This window comes from Eschscholzia californica, unplaced genomic scaffold (genome assembly GCF_041429995.1).
Source record: "Eschscholzia californica isolate CP2 unplaced genomic scaffold, dmEscCali1.0.p SCAF_6, whole genome shotgun sequence".
In the NCBI taxonomy this organism is placed as follows: Eukaryota; Viridiplantae; Streptophyta; class Magnoliopsida; order Ranunculales; family Papaveraceae; genus Eschscholzia; species Eschscholzia californica.
The window spans coordinates 253,002-279,000 of record NW_028238483.1 but is presented as its reverse complement, the minus strand read 5'-3'; the positions used below and the strand labels follow the sequence as shown (position 1 = coordinate 279,000).

At 40.7% G+C, this 25,999-nt stretch overlaps 1 protein-coding gene across 1 annotated transcript; it reads right to left on the bottom strand.

The window, feature by feature from the left end:
• Positions 1–1,848: 1,848 nt before the first annotated feature.
• LOC147530671 (putative F-box protein At1g32420) lies at positions 1,849–3,162 on the bottom strand. The gene has a single exon (XM_086646947.1). The coding sequence runs from the start codon at positions 3,160–3,162 to the stop codon at positions 1,849–1,851; it is 1,314 nt and encodes a 437-aa protein (XP_086503073.1).
• Positions 3,163–25,999: the final 22,837 nt, after the last annotated feature.

The following is a 25,999-nucleotide window of genomic DNA, read 5'->3' as shown; positions in this document are numbered from 1 at the left end:
AACTCGCTGGTCGTAAAGGAGACTTGCAATAAGGTGCTGGTCGTAAAGGGATCCGCAATAGAATGCTGGTCGTAAGTGGATCGGACGGTGGGGATGAATGAAGATGACACGCCTAGCGTCTTATCGCTAGATGAATGATGCGATAAGGAGGTGGTGGTACTAGGATGGTGATACCGCCAGCTAGTAACTGCTGGATGGGTGTTACCGTCAGCTCCTTAACGTTGGATGGGAGATATTTCAGACCAGAGGGCTCTTATGCAACAAGGTGGTGGTCGTTGGGTGTTGATACGATTAGCTAGTTGTCGTTTGAATTGTGACTATCAGACCCCTATCTCCCAATTTCTAAGACAATGAGTCAGAGACTTTGAGAGGATCAGAAGATCTTTGAGATGCTTATGAGAGAGCAAGTGAGTAGAGAGAATGGACTAGGTTACTCGAGTACCGTTGTCGAATATTGGATGCCTTTGTCTGAGTTTTGCTTCTCGTATTTATAGTGGTGGAAAGGGATTGCCTTGATGACAACCAGCTAGTAACCGACGTATTTATTCCGCGTCATTACTCCTGAGAGATACGTTAAGGGCTAGAGGATCTGACCGTCAGATGAATATTCGAATTTCTCGAGGGACGGCTAAGATGTCACCGCGTGTGCGGAAAGCTACTGGCCAGTAACACCCGTCTTTAAGTGGCAGATACGGAATATTTACCACTAGTGCGGTTATGGATTGCGCAATAACCCTCTGGCCGTAAGATTGCCTAGTACTGGCAGGTGGCTATCGCGTGACACGTGTCAGATACGCTTAGTGCCAAACGGGTATGGATTCGGTGACCCGAGTAGCGACTTGGGCCATTATCGGGCCTTCTTATTTAGCCTCGCGGATTTTACCCTTACGAAGCGGTTGTTTCCTTTATTCTACAGGCACCTCGTGGGCGGATATTTGCCCATACAGAAAGGCTCAACTCTTGAACTAGTTTTTGAAGTGAAATAGACCCACGACCACTTTGGGGCAAGTAATCCACACTAACGCTTAGGGGTAGTTGGTCTGGACTAAGCCTGTCAATGGATATTTGAATATTCGACATCCGATTCGCATCCGTATTCGAATTTCAAATAAATATCCGAAATTTTGGATTCGGATACGGATTCGGATATTCCTTATCGGATATCTGCTTATCGGATATCGAATACGGATACACTCATATTCGATCCGATAAATATCCGTATCCGATAAGTAATATAAAAAATTAATAAAAATTTAAATTTATTTATAATAATATATAAAATGTATGGCTGAGATTTATTGTTTAGATCTAATGGTTAAAAATTTAAAGAACAAATTTGAAATTTTGTTAAAGTTTCGGATTCGGATATTGATTTCTAATATCTGTCGGATAATTATCGGAGTCGAATATTCGGATAGATTATTGGCTTTGGATACGGATATGCCTATATCCGATCCGATAAGTTACCGTTTACAGGCCTAGTCTGGACCTTTCGCAAAGGAAATAATCCACCCGGACACCACCAAACTCCCATGCCTACCTCTCTCTCATTTAGATGAGGTTTGATAACTAAAAGGAAATACGGAGGTTTGATAACTAAAAGGAAATAGGGGAAGTTTTAAAGGCGTCTACGCTCTACCACTTTGTTTTTGCGCCCTGATGTTAGAAAGGGTCCCTCTCTTATAAGCGCTTAGACACTCCCACCCCTAAATCCCACGACATTCTTTTGGGCTATTTCACTTATTAAATTAAAAACTAAAACAAAATAATAATTAATAACCAATTTATTAATAAATTGATGGTTCACAGAAAAAGAACAATCAAACACTTCATAACAATATAAAACTATCAAAAGTAGAAATCCCTCCTTGGTTCATGATTTTTAGGTCGACTTATCAACAAAAATAATTCGGGTGATCTTGGACATAATTTATTCGAAAAACTTTTTATGTCAGGATAATTGTCGACATATTTTGGAACTCCTTTCTTCATTAAACTTTGTAAAGAAAGTAACAAACGTTCTTGACTAGCCGCCCAAAACTCAGTCCGTTGAATACCACAAGGGCGTTTCACAATTTTTGTAAGACCCGTCTGCAAACTGTATAGTTTGAATACATTTGGTCCCTTATAGTTCTCCCAACATAACAATATATCATCACCCCAGCTAACAATTTGAACATATCGATGCGGCGGTGGTAAGTTTGAGTTTATTAAGAACATCTCCTCGATCCAAACTTGCTCATTATCTTTTTCTTTCAACGTATACAAGTGAAGTTTAGCAGTAGAATAATCTCCGAGTGGTTGCTTCTCCAATAACGCAAGACAAAGATTTCCTCTGAACTCTATATGAGGAACAAACGGCTCATCAGGTAGACGAACACATTTAGGTGGAAGCTTAATTACCTGAAAAGTCTCGTTGTGTATATCAAAAGACACGATTTCGTTATATCGCGTCCTCCAATGTAGAAACCCTTTACAAAAAACGGGTACTTTCGCAAGGAAATCCTCACGCCGACCATAACCCTCGTATAGTCCTGTTAACCTGCGAGGAACAATGTTATTAATTGCTCGCCATGAATCTGTTCCTAATGTAAAAACCATGCACTTAAGGTTATTACTAATGCAGACCAGCTTATAATCGTTCGTCTTAGAAGCATACCCAAATCCATAGCAACAACTAAAAGAAACATATTTATCACTGATATAAGGAGAGGCGATGGCTAGGATTTCTCGTCTAGTTGGATTGCAAATCTCTATAATCTTCTCTTCTTTAAGTTGTAAACAAACAAAACCATTATAATAACCACAAAAATTTCTTCTGTAAGTACTACAAATTTGTCCGATGTTACGAAGATCATCACTATCTTTTTCTAAATAAAAGAAGTCGTTTGCTGTATATTGGCTTAAATAGACATTACCATATCCTTGCTTGTAGAACTTGAATATCAAAAGGGGTTTACTTTTCGATTGCAAGAATTCAAGATTACCGTTGATCAAATTGAACCATGACTTGCAAACAAAACTATATCTAATCACAGAACTACCTAAAGAATCCCTAGATATTATATTCAGAAAAATTTCATCTGGAAGAACATCAAAAGGATTTACATTCTTCGCGTTTTCCAGTTTCACTTTTTTCGATTCGCTCGTACTCAACATCATAGTTTTCTCTTGCACTTTGAAGTAATCCTTGAATATCCGTCTATATGAGAATATATAATATATATCCGAATAAAATCGGTTCCTTTTTCAATTTTTATGGAAACTTTCGGAAACCCTAATTAGAAAGTTCTAAATGGTATATATGGAAATCAAACAATTTAGAAACCTTAATTGAAATCAACACGACTAATGAGGGAAATAATTTAACAGTTTTGATCTGGATTCTTCCCCTTTTTTTTTTTTTTTTTTGACGAGGAATTCTTCCCCTTAATAATAGTTGATAATATATTATGTGCCGCCTCATTGGGGTTTTGATATAATCCTTAACTTCCGGAAAAAGTAGGCGTATATTTTATTTTATTTTGGAAATCAAACATCATTTAAAGGCCTGTTTCGATTGATGTTTAGGATCTTTTGTTGTTTTCGTATTTCTTTATGATCGAGTGTTTGATCATGGACAAAGGGGGAAAAAATCTCTGTGGTGGCGATTACGGTTACTTGTGGTCTTTTTGATTGGCTTTGAGAGACTGAAAGTCTGGAACAACATCTGATCATGAAGTCTACTAACGATTTCCTGCCACAACTTGCATCTCTCTCTACAGATGATCTCATTCCTATCTTTGAGTTATCAATACTCCTTTATTTGCTCATACAACCGTGGAAGAGGCAGACAACACCAATTTTACTCGAAGTTGTTCTTAGTTACAAACATTTTACGGTGGAATTATTACACGGAAAATTCATCGACGATGGATTTTGACTTCAACAAGGCCTGGTTTTATGATCAGTTTCACAAAGTTTCAGTATTAAATCCATGTAATTGCAGTCTGTTTTCTTTTAACTTCAGTTTATGTACTCCTTAAGCTTTTGGCTGTCAATGAAGTTGATGGTTATCCAAAAAAAGGCCAAAAGGCTAATGAAAATTACATCATGAAGTTTAAAAGAACAAAGACACAACCAAAACCGCACAAACAAAACTAGTTATGCCCACTTGGAGTACTTCTAGGAAGTCGCCGCTAACCAACTAAGGGTAGTAGAATAACTGATGCTTCTTTCACCTAAAGTAGGCGTATATAAGGCATAGGTAAAGGCACTAGCCGACAACTATATTAACACTTAGGGTGTGTTTGATAGTTCCTATTTCTATAGAAATAAAAGAATGTCTATGGAATTAGGTATTTCCACCGTTTGATAAGAAATGCAATTCCATGGCTTTAATTTCCTAGAGGATCTATTTTCATGAAACAATTCACTTTTAATTCCTTGCTCTACCCAAGGAATAAGTTTCCGTAGAAAGTCAAAAATCAAAATCAAAATATTTTAATATGTTCGGATACTTGAAACCTAATATTTATATCCATATATGTTCTAAATGACATTCTTACCCATGAAATTTAGCAAAATAAACTTTTACTTATACATTGGGCAAATGACATTTGTCCCCTTCTTGCCAAATGACATGTTTATAAAGTTGTCAAAATGACATGTCTTTATATAGCCAAAATTACATTTTTACCCTTTACCAATATCAAATAGACATTTTACTCTTAAATTAGAAAAGCGAGACAAGGTTAAATAATTTTACAACATTGGGGTAAGAATATAATTTTGGAAACATAAGGGTGAAAATGTGATTTAGACAACATAAGGATGAAAGTGTAATTTCGGTAACATAAAAATAAGAATGTTCCTTTTGACTACATAGAGAGTAAATAAAAATTCTTAATTGAATATTATATTAGTAGAAATTATCTGTCAACCAAATAACAAAGTTCATAATTCCACGGAATAATAAATGACTATCAAACGAAAGAACTCTTATTTCTACCGAATAAAATTCGTTGAAGACTTTCCTAGACGTGTTTGGTGCTGGACCGGACCAGCATTAGGTGTCTCGGACCTAGTCCGAGACACCCAGGACCCCAGACGCGTCTGGTGGTAGCTACTGGACGCGTCATCCAGTAGCTGGGACGCGTCTGGCCAGACGCGTCCACCAGTGCTGGGACGTGTCTATCCAGACGCGTCTTTAGCTGCTACTGGTCCGGCAAGGCAGCTTCCAAAGCTCCTGGCCAGATTTTGGTAGTTTCTAAAACTACCATGTTTCCAATTATTTTTTTTCTTGTGCAAATCTCTATTTACTAACTTCCAATTTTAAAACTCTTTCTATATTTTGAAATCCTTTTAGAATACTTCTAAAATTTTTTAAAACTTTTAGAAACTTTTGAAATTTTTTTGAACTTTTTGAAACTTTTAAAAGGCCAGCGCTTTGGGGAAAGCTAAATAGTTTCCGGGGTGTGAAATTTTAAAGGGAATATGTATAATTTTAGAGATTTTCCGGGGAAATAAATTTTAAGGGGAAATAAAAAAAACACTCCACCTCACCTCAATCTATCTCCACCTCACCTCACTCTATCTCCACCTCACCTCACTCTCTCTCCACCTCACCTCTTTGTCTTTTCCGATTTGGTCGCCGGTCGGAAAATTTTCCGGCCGGCGACCATTAAAAAAAAAAAAAAAAAATTTCACTCTCTCTCTAAACTCCGGCGAAGGGGTTTCCCTTCGCCGGAGTCCCGGTCTGTTCTTCAACAGACCGATCTGGCCTGTTGAAGAACAGACCAGATCTGGTCTGTTCTTCAACAGACCAGATCGGGTCTGTTGAAGAACAGACCAGATCGGGTCTGTTGAAGAACAGACCAGATCGGTCTGTTCTTCAACAGACCGGAAGTGGTCTGTTGAAGAACAGACCAGCCTGGTCTGTTCTTCAACAGATCCGGCCTGTTGAAGACCGGATCTGTTGAAGAACAGACCGGACTGGTCTGTTCTTCAACCGGCCAGACCTGGTCTGTTGAAGAACAGACCGGAACTCCGGCGAAGGGAAACCCCTTCGCCGGAGTTTCTAGAGAGAGAGAGAGTGAAATTTTTTTTTTTTTTTTTAATGGTCGCCGGCCGGAAAATTTTCCGGCCGGCGACCTAATCGGAGAAGATAGAGGTGAGGTGGAGAGAGAGAGGTGAGGTGGAGAACCTATTTTGCTTTCCCCTAAATAAAATTGTCAAACAAATTTGACCAATTTTTGACCAAGTCTTCACACCCCGGAAACTTTTTAGCTTTCCCCAAAGCGCTGGCCTTTTAAAATCTTCCAAATTTTGTATTTGGGAGTTTCCTAAAACTCAAAACAACTCATTTTAGAACACTTCTAAAGTTCCAAATTTTTGTTTTGGGAGTTTCCTAAAACTCAAAACAACTCATTTTAGAACACTTCTAAAGTTCCAAATTTTTGTTTTGGGAGTTTCCTAAAACTCAAAAACAACTCTTTAATCAAACCAATTTGGATCAAAGTCTTAGGTTTTGAAACACTTTCAAGAACAAATTTTGAAATCTTTTGAAAAACCTTGAATCCCATTCAAATTTAATCAAAATATTTTGTGTTCAAAACACTTTTAAACACAACAATCTATCTAGAAAAGCATGGAATTGGTCCAAAACATAGATAAGTTAAGCTAATTGCACGAGACTCTGACGCCACTGTTGGGTTTTACACCATTCTACTAGTGTTTATAGCGGATAATGACATATAATGTCTAACACTAGTATCCCCAAGATCACTTGCATAAGCCCATAATAATACTAAGTAAAACTAGAAAGATGAATACCTTATTTGCTAGTTTTCCCTCGAACCTTTCCAATTGCTTTTTGAGAAGACCAAGAGCTTCAAGCGTAGATCCTTTACTTGGGACACGAGCAATCAACTTGATCTCCCACCTTGTTGTTAGCTAGCACACCAATGGTGGTTGGAAAGAAGAACACCTTTCTTCTTTGACTAGATAGATAGTTATGGGAATTAGCTCACTTTCTCCTCTCTACTTGATATGGTAGAGTAAGAAAGCTTAGAGAAAAATTCCACACCTTATTCTCTGCCCTAAGAGTGTTTATATAGAACACTAATAAGAATTCACCTCCTTTTAGGTTTCCTAAAACACCCTTTAGAACAAGATTTAGGGAAATAGTCGAAAATAGCAACTATTGATATTTTCTCAATTCCCTAAGGAAGAGGCGTCCAAACACCACGAAATTTTGCATATATATTTTTGTATATATCAGAAATTTACCGTCAAAAGTTCAGCCCAATCCGAGCCCTAAAAGTGCCCGAATCGGCCTAGGCCCAAAAATCCTGTTTTTGGCCTTTTTGTACTATCTTTGCCTAATTCCTTTTTAGGCCTATGAGATATGTTTATGGGACACTCCCATGATAATATCTCACTATCACTAGTCATATCCTTGATCAATTTGACACTCTTATGTGTAACCCATTGTAGGATCTGATCGAAGTTAGCCGCGAATTACTTCGTAATTCGACGATCGTAGTTGGTTTCTAGCTTAAACTCTACGATCCTTAAATCAATCGGACTTGGTGATCTTCTCCATCAATTGTCCTGGCCGACAAATTGCTCGCATTGCATCTTTGGTCGAAGGACATCTCCTTCAATACCTTCACTTTGATCATATCTCGAGACCATGAGGAGTAATTCTCGCCTGTTAGAAGAGGCGTGATTAATATATAGGTGGGAGAATCCGAGTGATGAAAATCAAAAGGTCCACCAGAATTAGGAATAACAATGTAAATAGTTTCAGATGTAACATCAGTAGAAGTCATTGTGAAGAAAAAAAATGGCTCTTCTACCATGTGAAGAGGTATAAATCTCTTTATATGACTAAGGGAAAGAGAGAGAGCTCGAGTGAGACCGAGAGAGATATAGAGCAATCGGGTGGAACACAGAGAGGGGAGAAAAAAATGTTTGAATAAAAGGACTTTATTAATTCTCTTTGTTGTGTATAATACAAAGTACATGGGTTCCTAATTATAGGAATACATAGGAGTTATGGTTAGGAGATAGTATCTCAACCATGCTTATCTATTATATTAAAACAACTCAGTCAATTATCCAGGGGATTAGTCTTGGGAGCTTCATAAAGATCACATCTTACGACTGTTATAAAATCTATTTTCATGTAAATCCACTCAAAATAGAAGGGTAAGGAACCTGGAGAGCGATGTTAGTCTTCCCCGTCAGTCGCGGAACGTTTTTTCGACTTTTCGGGTTAGGCATGTCTTTCAGAGTCGTGATCTTGGTCGGGTTGGCTTATATCCCTCTATGGCTCACCATGAATCCTAAGAACTTTCCCGATGTTACTCCGAACGCGCACTTTTCGGGGTTCAGTTTCATGTTGTAGGCTTGAAGTCTATCGAAAGCGACCTCGAGATTAGGTATCAAATCTTTGCGGACCCTGCTCTTCACAATCATATCGTCCACGTAGCATTCGACCGTCTTTCCGAGCTGGTCTCCGAATATTTTGTTGACTAGACGCTGGTATGTGGCTCCGACATTCTTGAGGCCGAAGGGCAGCTGCTGGTAGCAGTATAGTCCTCGGTCAGTCAGGAATGCAGTGTGCTCTAGATCCGTCCAGTGCATGACAATCTAATGGTATCCTACGAAGGCGTCCATGAAGCTCAGCAGTTCGTAACCAGTTGTGGAATCCACCAGCTGATCTATGGACAATAGTGGGAAATTGTCCTTCAGGCAGACTTTGTTTAGATCGGCGAAATCTGTACATGTTCTCCATGTATCGTTTTTCTTTTTTTACCAACACCACGTTGGTCAGCCATTCTGGATACCTTGCTTCCCTTATAACTTCTGGTGCTAGGAGTTTCTTAACTTGTTTGACTATTTTCAGCCTGTTAGATTGGTGAGAAGTTCCTCTTCTTCTGTTTCACGGGTTTACTTCCTTCTCTAACGTTGAGTTTGTGAGTAATGATCCCGGGGTCTATCCCGGGTACCTCATCGTTACCGAAGGCGATAATATGACGGTGTGCCCTTAGGAAGGAACCTAGTTCCTCCTTGTTGTGCCAATCGGGGTTTAATGTGAACAATACGAGTAATTAAGACAAGCAATAGGAATAGTAAAGAACAATCAAGAAATGAACAGAAAGATTTACGTGGTTCGGTTGGTGAGACCTACTCCACGGCGACAACGGCGCGATGATTTCCACTATGATAAGCAAACAAGTTTACACAAAAGATTTCGTGAGATTGTGTCTTATTTATATCTCCATAGGGTTTAGTTTATATAGGCACTAAACCCTAATCCCACCGCCTCACCGACTCTCTTTCTACAACCGACATTATACACGGATACACACTAATCACCGACATAAGCCTAGCTCCGCATTCCAGCTCTGTCTCGGAGTCCAACTCTACCGGGTTCGATACCAATCCATATTCGAGTCACTTCTAACAATTCTCCACCTTGACTTGAATATGCTCTTCTTGACTTGCATCTTTGCCACCATCATAGCTCAGCGCCTCTGAGCCATCGTCTCTCCAGCCCTGTTGGGGCTAACATCTGGAAATCCCAATCAAGTCTAAGTAGTGCTTAAACTTGAAAGTTGTAACTGCCTTGGTTAGCATATCTGCTGGATTATCTACCGTAAAAACCTTCTTCATCGTGATCTTCTCTTGTTCGATCACATCCTTGATAAAGTGATACCTGACGTCAATGTGTTTAGTTATCCCGTGATACATTTGATTTTTGGTCAAACGAATAGCACTCTGGTTGTCGTAGTAGACCTCTGTCACCTCCTGCTTCAGGCCAAAATCCTGAACTAAACCACTCAGCCATATTGCCTCCTTCACTGCCTCTATTGCTGCCATGTACTCACCTTCCGTTGTAGACAGTGCTACCACCGACTGCAGCACTACTCTCCAACTAACGGCACTCTCGCAGAATGTGAACGTATAGCCCGTCAGCGACCTATTCCTATCAAGATCCCCCGAAAAATCCAAATCTATAAATCCAACAACCGAACCAGAAGTGTCAGCCTTTCTGTCGTAAACCAAACCAAGCTCCGCAGTTCCTCCCAGATACCGCAGTATCCATTTCACAGCTTGCCAATGACCTCTCCCAGGTATGCCCATGTATCTGCTTACCATACTAACAACATGTGAAATATCAGGCCTTGTGCACACCATAGCATACATAATGCTACCTACTGCTTTTGCATAAGGCACCCGAGACATGTACTCCGTCTCGTCATCAGTTGTTGGTGACAGTTCACCGAAAGCTTGAAGTGTGCTGCCGATGAAGTACTGAAAGGTTTGCCTCAGTCATACCAAAACGTTCCAACACCTTCTCGATGTACTTTTTCTGAGACAAGAACAGTTTCTTAGCAGATCTGTCTCTCCATACCTCCATACCCAATATCTTCCTTGAGGCACCCAAGTCTTTCATTTCAAACTCACCCTTTAACTGACCCTTTAACATGTTGATTTCCGACATATCCTTGCAAGCTATCCGCATGTCATCCACATACAGGAGTAGATACACATAAGAACCATCTGATAGTTTCCTGTGGTACACACAACTATCGTACCTGCTTCTGTCATAGTCGTTTTTAACCATAAACGTGTCAAAACGCTTATACCACTACCTAGGAGACCGTTTCAATCCATACAAGGACTTCTTCAGCAAACATACCTGGTCTTCTTTCCCGAGAATTTCAAACCCCTCTGGCTGACGCATATAGATTTGTTCCTCTAGCTCTCCATGTAAGAACGCAGTTTTAACATCAAGCTTCTCCAATTCCATATCGTACAAAGCAACCATAGCAAGTAATACTCTAATAGAGCTATGTTTAACAACAGGAGAAAATACCTCATTGAAGTCTATCCCTTCTCGCTGTGTAAACCCCTTAGCTACTAACCGTGCCTTGTATCGTGCATCTTCCACCCCTGGAATTCCTTCCTTTTTCTTGAAAACCCATTTGCTACCAACAATCTTCTGACTCTTAGGCTGCTCAGCTAATTCGCAGGCCTGATTCTTCCGAAGAGACTCAATCTCTTCATTCATGGCAAGAGACCACTGCCATGAATCATCACTCCTCATAGCTTCTTCATAGGTGCATGGTTCACCTCCATCAACGCTTTCTCCCACACTAAGTGCAAATGCAACCATTTCTGTCATTCCATACCTTTCCGGTGCCCGGATGCCTCTCCTTCCCATGTTCCTCGCAACTTAATGAACCAGCTCTAGTTCATCTTCCTCAGCTTGCTCATCTACCTGAGGCTGAACCTCTACCGGAGTGTCTATCTTAAACTCCACCTGTTCTCCATGGTCTTCCTGCTCCACCTGTTTACCAACATCCTCCCGAGCATCTACAGGCGTTACCTTTTGAGTTACCATGGCTAACTCATCAAAAGTAACATCTCTACTGATAAGAAACTTCTTTGATTTTCCATCCAGATTCCACAATCGATAACTCTTAACTCCAGGCTCATATCCAAGAAATACACATTTCTTAGCCCTCGGATCAAGTTTCCCTTCTTTAACATGTGCATAAGCCGGACAACCAAAGATCCTCAAGTTCTCATACTTTGCAGGATAACCATACCACACCTCATTAGGAGTTTTACACTCTATAGATGTAAAGGGTGAAATATTTACCAGATACGCTGTCGTGTTTACTACTTCAGCCCAGAACACCTTCGACAACCCTGCATTCGAAAGCATACAACGAGCTCGTTCCGATAGAGTTCTGTTCATACGTTCCGCCACACCATTCTGTTGTGGTGTCTTTCTGACTGTATGGTGTCTCCCAATCCCTTCGTCTACACAGAACCTATAAACTCGTTTCCGCAAAATTCCATGCCATTGTCAGTCCTCAAGCGTTTGATCGATTTTCCAGTCTGTTTCTCGATCAAGGTCTTCCACTGCTTGAACTTGACGAATGCCTCAACTTTGCGTTTCATTATGTAGAACCATACTTTCCGGGAAAAATCATCTATCAAGGTTAACATGTATCTACCCCCACTATCTGAATGGATGTAGTCCAGAGTTCCTTTGGTATTATAAACCGTTGTACTGAACTTTACCCGACATTGCTTCCCGAAGACACAATGTTCACAGAATTCTAGTTTTCCAACCTTCTGCCCACAGAGTAAACCCTGCTTGCTCAGTATAGCCATCCCCCTTTCACTCATATGCCCAAACCGCATATGCCATAGCTTGGTAGTCTCAACTTCCTTGTCTGATGATGATACCGCTATAGATCCGGTAATAGTGTTACCCTGTAGCACATATAGACCATTCTTCTTCAACCCCTTCATAACTGTAAGACTCCCCTTAGAAATCCGAAGAACACTACTAATGTCGAAAATTGGCTCCCGGTTAAATCAGCATGAAAAAGGGAGTTGATGCATGACAGCCTCCGTTATGATGATATATTCTGTTATGAGAGGAGAGATTCCTCTGTTCAGCTCTGCTTTGCTCGGCTTCGACTCCTTGCTCCTTGCTCCAGCTCCTAGCTCATGTTCGTCTGTTCCCGTGGGGGGAAAACCTGCAAAGGGTTCAGAAACCCCTCCGACGCTCAAGACAGTCAGGGTGCTCTTTGCAGTAAAAGGATGGATATTGAACGATCCTTTTGGGGGAGAGTCGTGAGAACTCTATTTTTTGGGGGTGAGTTAGGATAACTCTGCTTTGGGGGTGATCCTTCTAGTATGGAGAGATTGTATTTTTGGGGAGAGAGTATGTGTTTTCTCCGAAGAAACCGTGTGTGTTCGGGAAGGTGATCGTGTCCGGTGAAGGATGATGTGGGGGGCCTTTTATAGGCGAAGTTAGGTCGACTCTGATTAGTGGTGGCGGTGAGGCGGTGGCCGTCAAACCGTAATGGAAGTTACCTCTTTTGCGTATCTAGGGTTTCTCTTCGAGTCTATCCCAGATCTGTGATAAGTGAAAGTTCCTAAGTTCAAGGATACTTTGTATATATCTTGCCGGAGTGATAGACTCTAAAGGAGAAGTTTCCTCCTTTAGATACGTGGAATCTGGTCGGGCTTAAACACTTCAAGATGTGTGACCGACTGAGATCTTTCTAGAAAGTCCGGGATTAAGTCGTTAGGTTGCGCAGCGCTGATATCTTCCCAGTTCTAGGCGAAAGACATGGGCCGAACCTGTAGAGACCCCTTATTCCTTTAGAGATCCCAGGGCTGATCTGTCTGTGCCAAGTGCGTTTTATGCAGAGCTGCTTTCTTCCGGCCGACTTCCGAATTAGGGGAATGTGTGGTGGACCATCAGGAGGTCCAGCTGTCCTGCTGCCTTAAGCCGAGCTGTTCCAAGAGACTTCTGGTCTGATCTCTGACTCTTCAGACGTTAGTCAACGTCTGGACATTTTTTGCATCATCATGAGTCCCGCCACTCCTTAGTTGAAAGTAAAGAGACTAAGGAGTAGAAGTAACTCGAGTGTTTTACTTTGGAAGGCCGGAAGTCGAGAGTGTTACCTGTCCTAGAGCTGTATCGCGAAGCTTTTTGGGCCTTACCTCGACCATGGCTGTTTGGTGGAGCTCTGTCTTCCTGTCAGTACTCCAGAGCTGATTGATGTTTGTGATTTTCTTCACCTAAGTATTGATGCAGGCGCATACGGGTCAAGGCCGCAAACCCACGCGCCCTTGCCTTAGTCGGCCACGTTAGTGGTCCTAGTTAGTTTAGGATTAGGAAATTACCTTATGTTGGTATTTCTATTATTTAGGTATTTCTATGTTTTAAGTATCTTTAATATTTAGGAATCCTAGTTTGAGTCTATCTAGGAAAGTCTATTATCCTATAAAAGGAGGTCTAGTCTATTTTGATATGGAGATTGAAGAGAAAAACCATTGAAGTTAATTAAGTTTTAGTTTATTTATCGTTTTCTTTACCGTTCTTCGTTTATTTTATTGTTCTTATTTTAATTCCGCTGCGTCTACATCAAGTGGTATTCAGAGCCATCAAAATTCTGGATTTTTTTACAAAAAAAAAAAAAAATATATCTATGGATACATCTCCTCTTGAATGTTGGAATTTTTTTCCACGTTTATCTTGGGATCCTATTCGAGATACAACTCAATTTTATATTGATCGAGAAGATGAAAGAAAAATTCATCAAATTTCTAAAATTCCACTCTTCGAAGGTCAATTTCATATAAGTTTCTGGATTCAACACATGGAAGATTGGTTCAGAAATCAAGACGTTCCCGACGAAGATAACGTTTTTTTGGTTGAGCAACATATGTCCGAAAGAATCTATGAACAATATAATGCCCTGCAATGGAGACTTATTGATCAAGGAAAATCGATCATTGATGATTGGGATACATTGAAAAGTATTTTCAGGTATGGTTTTCTTCCTCTCGATGAATGTTTGTCATGTGTAGAAACAAAAATTGAATTGAGAAGACAGTTCTCCGAAGTTACTTCAATCACTAAGATCGATGATATTGAAGGAGAAGTTCAGGAAAAAAGGAACAAAATTCAGTCAATGGCGGAGGAGGAAGAAGGAAGTAATTTTCCTTCATCAAATCTAAATCCTAGTCGAGATATGAAACATCAATGTCTGACCAAATTTTATGATTCATATGACATTCTGGGGGACGACATCCTTGTTTCGAATCATAAAATTTTACCGCATCAATTATGTCTCACATCACCTCTGTACTCTTATACACAACCACCGTACTCACCACCATATTCACCATCACCTCCATCTTCTTATTATACACCCCCACCACCGTACTATTATTATTCACAACCTCTTATTTCCATTAACCATGAAGAAGTACTAAAAGAAGAAAAAGAAGAGTTTGAACAAGTTGACGAAGTTGATTACAAAGAAGTTGTAGTTAAAGAAGAAGAAGAACAAGAAGTTGAAAAAGAGGATTCCAACTATAAGGAAGTACTAACAGAGGATGATTCTATTGATATTAAACATGAAGATCACAACGAAGTTGAAACTGAAGAAGATGAAGATGAATATTCCCCAGCAATAGAAGAAGATAATTTTGATGAGCTTTGACAGTTTCGACTCCCCATGATCAAACAAACCTTCATTCATTATCATGGGAGAAACCTATTTCGTATTCAAATAATAGTAGTACCCCATGGTCTTCAAATAAACGATCACAACTTAATAATGCTACAACTTTTACGAGTTTTAAAGGCAAAATTTCACAAGATAACAGGTATTGGGGAGCTCAACTATATGCAGATAATCAACTAATTTGGCTTGAGACGTTAGCAGATAATGAAGAATTTCGTTATGATCCTTCATCGAGTGATCATAACACAAAGACTGGAGATCATCTCACTTGCGATGTTGACTTTGAATTAGCTTTTGTATTTTATATTTACCCTACTGAAATCTTCTCCGGTAGACAGTTTAAATTCAATCAAATTCATCATGAAAGCAATCTATCAACATCATCGTCGTCTGAAGATTACTGGATGAAGACGAAACGTTTCCTGCTCAAAGATCTGATTACTAACACTGATGCCAATGATAGTTATGTTTTGTTATCTTCTCCATCAACAATTTCTTCATCACAGTATATTACTAAGAAGTCGATTGTAAATTCAGTGGAGAGGAGGGAAAAAACAACTGAAACTATTACAAAGATGCCTATATACAAAGTAATTGGCAGAGAATCATCATCATCTTCAATGGCTTCATCACATGAAAGTCTTTACTTGAGAAACAGGGAATTAATGACAGGAGGTGGATGGAGCTTCACCTTACCACATGGGAGGCCAAACATGGGAATATTAATTGGTGTCTCTAACGTGTTCGAGAAAATGCTCCTTAGAAAAATCAATGGGATACTTGCTACATTAACAAAAAAGAGTAATGTGAAGAAAAAGAAAAGTATCTCACCACCAGTTCACTTTTTAGCTTCCGGTGAACACGAAATCGTGATTTACTGGAAGATGATTTTGGAGGTCCGATTTTTCAAAGAGGATATTTTAGTATGTGCAATCTTCTTCATCCCACTAAAAGATGACGGCCGATGTCACAATTTGTTGGATGTTTCTTCACTACTATGGATTTTACGAATCTCGTTGTGTCAAGGGGTCTGGATTATATTGGGTTCGTTAGTCCATCATTGTCTTCTACCGATTGTCTGCAAATTTCGTTCGAAGTGGGAATTACGGATCGCCATGGCGGAATTCAGAGTATACGGGTGGCTCACATTGTTTCCTTCATCGAAATGGTTCGGGTCGACCCTTCTAGGGAAAGGGGAGCTGATGCAGGCGCTTACGGGTCAAGGCCGCAAACCCACGCGCCTTTACCTTAGTCGGCCACGTTAGTGGTCCTAGTTAGTTTAGGATTAGGAAATTACCTTATGTTGGTATTTCTATTATTTAGGTATTTCTATGTTTTAAGTATCTTTAATATTTAGGAATCCTAGTTTGAGTCCATCTAGGAAAGTCTATTATCCTATAAAAGGAGGTATAGTCTATTTTGATATGGAGATTGAAGAGAAAAACCATTGAAGTTAATTAAGTTTTAGTTTATTTATCGTTTTCTTTACCGTTCTTCGTTTATTTTATTGTTCTTATTTTAATTCCGCTGCGTCTACATCAAGTATTTTCTTTACCAGAGCTATCCTAGCCGGGCTCTGGTTCCGACGTGTGGTTTGCTATTCCGAGGCACGTTTCGTCTTCTGCACAAGTAACTAATTCTTTTCCATGCGCAATTCTGTGACGTCATAGATTTGATTCTCTGATCACACGCTTTCATTGTCGACCTTTTGGATTATCGCACACGGGAACTTACTTTGTCACGCAAGGACACGCGGAGCCCTGTTATTGGGAATGAGGCGCGTTTCTTAGAACTTAAATTTTCTCGCGTGTTTCCAAGATGCGCTCGGTCTTTGTCTTCAATGCTTTTTATCCATTTCCTTGGTCATCTTTTTCTGCTATAAATATCTTACTGTTGATTCTTTTAAGTCTTCCATTAAAGGTTTTGAAGGGACGATCTCTGAGATTCTTTTCTGTTTTCGTCAAGATTTTGAGATGAGATCTCCGTTCGATTTTACGTCAGTCATCCTGGATGGTTTTTTTTTCCGACAATGAGGATAGTTAGGGATAGCTTTTCCGGCAATGGGGATGGTTATCCGGATGCTGGTTTGAGCTTTTCCCGTTGAAGGGTGACTTCGGAGCAGTACACTTCCGGTTTGGTAGACCTCTTCTCTTAGGTCGAGGCTCCTTTGGAGCCGCGGAATCCAACTTTTAAGAAGATTGCTCCGGCCTGCGATCTTCTTTCTTGGGTGGCCACTGTGACGATCAACCAGGAGGAGAAGCAAGGTGTCGAGCTCCGTCCAAATTCTGACGAGTGGTTCCCCAACCCAAATTATTACCGAATCTCTGATGATTTCTTCATGTTATATTGATTGTAATTTCTTCTGTAATAGCCTTGAATAAAACTCTTTTTTCTTACTTTTGTTGAGGTCTGACCTTGATATCGTGTGCCGGTACTGCAAAATGGATGTTAGCACAAATCCTAACTTACTAATGCATTTTCCTAGGCTTACTACGCATGCTCCGAATGATCGCACCTGTAAAAGAAATAATTTTAAGCCTAATCTAGCATGCCCTAAGCTTACTATTTCCCTCTGCAAAATAAAACCCGAGTGAGCCCTGTTTAAGAAGGTTTTTGAATAATCTTACAGCTTTCAGCTTTGTTCTTGGTTGCCTTTACCGGGGATGGACTTGTAGAACTGGTTTAACCAGGACTTCTCCTTTGAACTCTGATCGCGGCTTTCGCTACCAGAGCTGGTTTCGTTGGCTTGAGCACAACTAGTTTCGCTAGGACTTCTCCTTAGACCCCTGGTTGTGGCTTTCGCTACCAGAGATGGTTTTCGTTGGCTTGAGCACAACTAGTTTCGCTAGGACTTCTCCTTAGACCTCTGGTCGTGGTTTTCGCTACCAGAGCTGGTTTCGTTGGCTTGAGCACAACTAGTTTCGCTAGGACTTCTCCTTAGACCTCTGGTCGTGGCTTTCGCTAGCAGAGCTGGTTTCGTTGGGTCGAGCACAACTAGTGTTACTAGGACTTCTCCTTAGGCCCTCGGTCGTCGCCTTAGCTATCGAGGATATCCTGTCCCTGGTCGTGGCTTTTGCTATCAGGGCAAGTTTCGTCGGCTTTAGCTCAAATAGTTTTTGTCGGGATTCTCCCGTGCCCCTGGTCGTTGCCTTAGCTACCAGGGCTATCTTCCTCGTTAAGCATGAATAGTTTCGCAAGGACTTCTCCTTATACCCCCCGGTCACCTGCATCGGGGCGGTAGTTTTAACTAGGACTTCTCCTTGGTGATCCTCAGGGACCACGTTTCACTCGAGTAAAGAGTTGAGTTTAACTAGGACTCCTCCTTATGAGACCTCTGGTCGCAGCCGTAGCTACCGGAGCTACCTCCTTTGCCAGCTTGAGCTGATCAGTGTAACTAGGACTTCTCCTTGGGACCTTTGTGAGGGGTCAGTTTTACTTGAGCAAAGTTCAGTTTAACTAAGACTGCTCCTTAGGGCCCTCACCGTAGCTACAGAGGTTGTCATGTCCCTGGTCGTGGCTTTCACTAGCAGGGTTGTTTAAGTTAGGGCCTTGGTCGCTGCTCTCACCTACCAAGGCTGCCTTTAGGTCCCCTGGTTGTGGCTCTCGCTATCAGGGCTACCTGCTCGATTCAGAGTGAGATGAGTTTCAAATAGGATTCCTCCTTAGGTTTCTAAAGCCGATAGTACTATATCAGTGAAAACTTCTAACTTCGTTAAATATGGCTAAAATCCCCTACCACTTCCTGACTCAAAATAGTACCATACGAGTAGATCTATGCTTCATCTCCCTGGGTCTGATCCATCTTTCAGTGTTTTAGGATGTATCGGTGTCTTTCTTCTAGAAGGCGAATTTGAGATGTTCCGCGTTCCAGGGGTGTGTAAGGATGTGCCCTGACGTATTTTCCAGCCTATAGGTGCCAGGTCTTACTACTTCTACTATCTTATAAGGTCCTTCCCAGGTGGGAAAGAGTTTGGCTGCTGACGGTTTTTAGGTGAATCTAGAGTTTTTCCACACCAAGTCTCCGACGTCAAACTTTCTTATCTTCATGTGGGATCTGTGCTACTTGGTCACAGTGTCTTTGAAAGCAAGATTTCGCAGCTCTGCTCGGTCTCGAACTTCGTCGACTAAGTCCAAGTGTTCTAACATTAGTTGTTCATTGGTTTCGGGATCAAAGTGTCTAACTCTTAAACTTGGTTTGCCTATTTCTACAGGTAGCACAGGGTCCATACCGTACACCATCCGAAAAGGCGTCTCTCCCGTGGCCCTTCGCGGTGTGATGCGATAGGTCCACAGTACGTCGGGGAGTTCGTCTACCCAGTTTTTGTAGCACTTAGTCTTAATGTACTTAGCCAGAGTTTTGTAGGTTACCTCTACTTGTCCGTTCCCAGCGGGGTGCGCGGGGCTCACATAGGCCGGTTTGATCCCATAATTTGTGAGGAACTCCTTCATGGCGTCATTGTTGAACTGCGGCCCGTTGTCCATAACCAAGATCCTCGGGACCCCAAATCTAGATATGTTTGTCTATAATATACTGACGATCTCCTTTGTGCGAGTCCTGGTCGTTGCCACTGCTTCTGCCCACTTGGTGAAGTAGTCTACCATGACTAGCAACATTTTCTTTCCTCTTGTGCCAGCCGGGAATGGCCCCACCAGGTCGATTCCCCATTGTGCGAAGGGGCAGGGGCTAACAATAGGCGTCAGCTCTATGGGATGTAAACGATAATCGTTAGCGTATACCTTGTTGGGTTTTACACCCTTATACTAATGTCAATGGCGGAAAAAGACATCTAATGTCTACATTAGTATTCCCAGCATCACATGCATAAGCCCATAATAATACTAAGTAAAACTAGAAAAATGAATACCTTATTCGCTAGTTTTCCCTCGAACCTTTCCAATTGCTTTTGAGAAGACCGAGATATTCAAGTATAGCTCCTCTACTTGGGACACGAGCAATCAACTTGATCTCCCACCTTGTTGTTAGCTAGCACACCAATGGTGGTTGGAAAGAAGAACACCTTCTTCTTTGACTAGATAGATAGTTATGGGAATTAGCTCACTTTCTCCTCTCTACTTGATGTGGTAGATTAAGAAAGCTTAGAGAGAAATTCCACACCTTATTCTCTGCCATAAAAGTGCTTATATTGAACCCTAATGAGAATACACCTCCTCAAAGGTTTCCTAAAACACCCTTTAGAATAAGATTTAGGGAATTAGTCGAAAATAGCAACAATTGGTATTTTCTCAATTCTCTAAGGAGGAGGAGTCCAAACACCACTAAATTTTTCATACATACTACTGTATATATCATAAATCTCCCCTCAAAATTTCAGCCCAATCCGAGTCCTAGAAGTGCCCGAATCGGCTAAGGCCCAAAAACCCTGTTTTTGGCCTTTTTGTACTATCTTTTCTTAATTCCTTTTTAGGCCTATGAGATAAGTTTATGGGACATTCCCATTGTTATATCTCACTCCCACTAGTCATATCCTAGATCAATTTGACACTCTTGTGTGTAACCCGTTGTAGGATCCGATTGAAGTTAGCCGCGAATTACTTCGTAATTCGACGATCGTAGTTGGTTTTTAGCTTAAACTCTACGATCCCTAAATCAATAGGATTTGATGATCTTCTTCATGAATTGTCCTATCCGAGTAATTGTTCGCATTGTCACCTTGGTCGAAGGACATCTCCTTCAACTCCTTCAGACTCCCACTTGGACTTAGAACAAGTACAATGCTCGATTCCCATGTCACTTAGTATCCCATCTGATACGTCACGTCATTCAGACTTTCTTGATCTCGAGTACAACTGTCAAAACAAATGATTAACTTTTAATCCATTTGAGCACGGCCATGCATTTTCAGTTGTTGCTCGTCAAGTGGCCCGAGGACACTGCATCCTAACATGGTTAGGAGGACATAATCCATTCTTGCGCTCCCACTCAACTTCATGTCTATCCTGTCCTTCCCAGTATCTGCTTTTATAACCTCCTTTTACGGCGCGACGTTTAACGAAACCAAAGTCAGACATTCCTTACATAAGATGAGCTGAGCACTCATGTTTTGAGGAATCTCTTCAATCTTGTCTTTATGAGAAGTTTGACGATTTCATCATTCTTTGGATGAACTTCTCATGTTGAGGGTTATTCTAGCGTATAATCCTTATTATGCACTCACGTAGTCGAATCGAATACACTATTCCTATAGTCCATGAAACTGCGTTATCCCATCGACTCCCGTACTAGTCTTCGTGAGTCATTGTTGTCCATGCAATGACCTGGACTAGGGAATTGATAATGAATCACTCCAAGTTCACTTAGTAGGGTTTCATTCATCAGATCACGTATCTGACAAGCCTACTCGGAGCGTTTTCTTTATCGTGCGGACTGTCTCTTAAAATATCAAACCAAATTTTAAGGACAAAATTAAATTCCTTTTATTCTTTTTATCGAATGTAAGTAATTAGGCACATAAACTCTTTTATGAATCCAAATTACATTTGTTGCCATTCCCCAATGCGCTTTATACCAATGTCCCTCATGTGTGAATCATGTTTGGGCTGAGGTAACGGTTTGGTCAACGGATCTGCAACGTTGTCATCCGTATGAACCTTGCAAATTACCACATCATTTATTTCTATGATTTCTCTAATCAAGTGGTACTTCCTTTGGATATGTTTGGATTTTTGGTGCGCTCTTGGTTCCGTGGCTTGGGCTATTGCTCCGTTGTTGTCACAATAAAGAGTTACGCCATCTTCTATGCCAGGTACGACACCAAGTTCTATCATGAACTTCTTGATCCAAACTCCTTCCTTTGCAGCTTCTGAGGCCGCTAGGTATTCTGTTTCAGTGGTAGAGTCTGCAACTGTGCTCTGCTTGGAACTTTTCCAACATACCGCTCCTCCATTCAGACAGTAGACGAACCCAGATTGTGATTTGAAGTCGTCTCTATCCGTTTGAAAGCTTGCATCCACATGGCCTACAACCTTTAGTGTATCTTCCCCGCCATATACCAGGAAATGATCCTTAGTCCTTTTCAGGTACTTTAGAATGTTCTTGGCGGCGTACCAGTGTCTTTCGCCTGGATTTGATTGGTAACGGCTACACATGCTCAAAGCATATAAGACGTCTGGGCGAGTGCAGATCATGGCGTACATGATTGATCCTATTACCGAAGCATATGGTACTTTCATCATGTGTGCTAACTCATCAGGACTCTTAGGACATTGATTTTTGCTAAGCACCATACCACTCCTTTTTGGAGTTTTTCATCTCGAACCGTTGGAGAATCTTATCTATATAAGTTTCTTGACTGAGTCCGATCATCCTCCTTGATCTATCCCTATAGATCTTGATTCCTAGTATGTACTCTGCCTCTCCTAAGTCCTTCATGGAAAAACATTTCCGAAGCCAGTTTTTAACTGATTCAAGCATCGGAATATTGTTTCCTATGATTAATATGTCATCGACATAAAGGATCAAGAAAAGTAGGTTGCTCCCACTAACCTTCTTGTAAACACAAGATTCTTCTGCATTCTTTAGAAATCCAAATTCTTTGATTTTCTCGTCGAATCGAAGATTCCAACTCCGGCTTGCTTGCTTGAGTCCATAAATGGATTTCTTAAGCTTGCAAACTTTTCCAGCATTTTTGGAATCTACAAAACCTTCGGGTTGTGTCATGTACACATCCTCGTCCAGGTTTCTGTTTACGAAGGCGGTTTTGATATCCATTTGCCAAATCTCATAATCGTAATGAGCTGTAATTGCTAGAATGATCCGAATGGATTTAAGCATTGCGACAGGTGAAAAGGTTTCTTCATAGTCTATACCATGAATCTGTTTGTATCCTTTTGCCACGAGTCTAGCTTTAAAAACGCTAACGTTTCCATCCCTGTCAGTTTTCACTTTGAAAACCCATTTGTAACCGATTGGTTTTGCTCCATCGGGCAAATCGATCAAGTCCCATACTTGATTTTCTGACATGGAATCCATTTCTGATCTTATGGCCTTTAGCCATTTTTCGGAGTCGGGGCTCGTCATAGATTGGTTGTAGGTACTCGGCTCATTATCTTCTAACAGTAGGACATCTGTTTTCTGAGATAATTCCTGGAGCCTTTGAGATCTACGAGGGTCCTGAGCAACTTTTGGAGTTTTCTCAACTATTTGAGATGTCTCCTGCGAATTTAATTCGACTTGCGCAGGAGGTTCCACGAGTTTCTCTATCTCAACCTCATTATCCTCTTCCATACTTTTTGGATAGATAGGAGCCGCTAAACCTCTTGATATCGAATTTCATCGATATCTACATTTCTCCCACTTGTCTGCTTGGAAAGGAATTCCTTTTCAAGGAAGACACCATCTCGAGCAACAAACACTTTGTTCTCAGATTCGTGGTAGAAGTAGTAACCCCTTGTCTCTTTTGGATAGCCCACAAAGAGACAGTTGTCTAATTTGGGTGCGAGTTTATCTCCTTGTAAACGTTTTACATAAACTTCGCATCCCCCAGACTTTGAGAAAAGACAACTTTAGAACCTTTCCAAACCATAATTCATATGGCGTCTTTTCTACAGCTTTTGACGGAGCTCGGTTAAGTGTGAAAGCAGCTGTTTCTAGAGCATACCCCCAGAACGTGTTTGGAAGATTTGCTAAACTCATCATAGATCGAACCATGTCTAACAAGGTGCGATTTCTCCTTTCGGAAACACCATTCATCTGAGGCGTTCCTGGCGGAGTGAGTTGAGATACTATATCACAACTCCTAAGATGATCGTCAAATTCTTGACTCAAATATTCACCACCTCGAGCGATCGAATGGCTTTTATTTTCTTGTTAAGTTAGTTCTCTACTTCGTTCTAAAATTGTTTGAACATGTCAAACGATTCGGACTTATGCCTCATCAAGTATATGTAACCATAACGAGTGAAGTCATCCGTGAACGTGATGAAGTAGCCATAGTTACCTCTCGCCGGAGTACTCATTGGTCCGCATACATCCGTATGTATGAGTTCCAAAGGTTCTTTGGCTCGGTCTCCTTTTCCTTTAAAAGAAGACCTCGTCATTTTACCCATTAAACATGATTCGCACGTGTCATACGATTCTAAATCATACGATCCTAGAAGTCCATGCTTATGGAGCTTCTTCATGCGTGTCATGTTAATATGACCCAAACGACAATGCCAAAGGTAACTTGGATTCGAATCATCTGACCGCAGCCTTTTGGTTTCTATGTTAAAGACTTCGTTCTCAATATTCGTAATATAGAAACCGTTGTATAACTTAGCACTGGTATAAAACATTTCACCTTTATATAAAGAACAACGTTGGTTTTTTATTAATAGGTGATATCTCCCTTTGTCTAACTCTGAGACAGAGATAACGTTTCTAGAAATAGAGGGTATATAATAGCAATTATGAAATTCTAAACCTAGACCAGTTTTTAAAGGTAGACTGAATGTTCCTACAGCTTTCGCAGCAACCGTTGCTCTATTTGCTACTTGTAGGACAAGCTCCCTCGCAGATAAATACCCTGCACATTAGAAATGATATGAGCACCATGTACATCCGGTATCAAATACCCAGGATTGAGAATCAAATGTATTTGCTAAGTTAACTTCGATAACATAGATACCTTGGTCGGAACCGTGAGTTCTTTCCTTCTTCCCTTTGTTCTTCTGAATCAGTTGAAGTTCTTTCTTTGATTCAGACATTCCAATGCCATTCCGGATTGCCTTGGAAGTCCCGTACTTCCTCAACCGTGATTTGTTTCGAGACATGTCCCTTAATCGACGAATGATTGTGTGCGCATCCATTTTCCCGAATCTCTTTTGAAGATTAGGTTCCATGGTGGCCAACATAAGGCAAGTTACTGAAACCGATTTCATCCGGATACTTTTGGCCTACTTTTGTTCCTCAACCTTTGAGTTCGCAGTTATCCTTGGAATACGGGTATCTAGTACGCTTTCTTTGTTTGTAAACTTGAGAACACTTCACAATCTCTTTTCCCAATCAAGGAAGTTACCCATGTTCAATTTATCCTCACCGAGGATTGAACATAGGTTGAAAAGATTGATTTTCGCCATAGTAAAATTATATGAAACAAAAAAAGGATTTTGCTAAGTATTACATTCGATAATTTTTGCAAAAAGTCCTAAAGTTTTTGCCACATTATTCAAGATAAAACGTGCCCCTAGATGAATAATGCGATTCCGAGATCCCATCTCTCAAGGATTAAGCAGACTAGGGTCTTGCCCTTAATTCCCATTGATTTAGGTGAGTGAACACTTTCACTGATCATACCATTTGATTCTCGGTTGATGGATTACATGTTTAGTGTAAAATCCATCCTTTTGCCTCGAGTATCCAAGACTCTCTTGCTGATCTCGTTGAGTAGAACCATTTAGACATGTAGGCCTCTTCTATAGGCCTACCCGCAATGTCCAAAGGTAGAGGAGGTACTCTGCGAAGGCCGACCCACCTTCCTCGAACAAAGGCGCAAGGAGTGTCTTAATTTGGAGCACTATACTCAAAATTACTTTTAGGGACTTTTACGCTGGTCCGACGTTCGTTTTAGTGAACTAATTAGCCTAACTAACATCCACGTCATAAAGCGTAAACAGTAAGTAAATGCGCGCGAGAAAGTAAATCAAGCACATATGGATCCTAGTATGGCCCCTAACCTAGAAGATCTAATCTCCTTGGTTTCCTTCTTGTTTCGCCTTTTGGTTCTCCGTCTTTGAACCTCCATTGATTTCTCCCACTCGCCTTTGGATTCCTCCTTGAGCTTCTTGAATGGACTCATATACCCTAAACTCTAATTACAAGACTTAAACGATTCGCAGATCGTGTAAACTTTGAAATTAAAATTATTACAAATTATGCAACATGCAATCATAAGAAATACATTCTATGGCCATACTAGTTTCCGCATTCACAACACATGCAA

What these genes read in the sequence shown, in the direction of transcription:
- LOC147530671 (XM_086646947.1), bottom strand. Translation starts at nt 3,162, where the DNA reads ATGATGTTGAGTACGAGCGAATCGAAAAAAGTGAAACTGGAAAACGCG.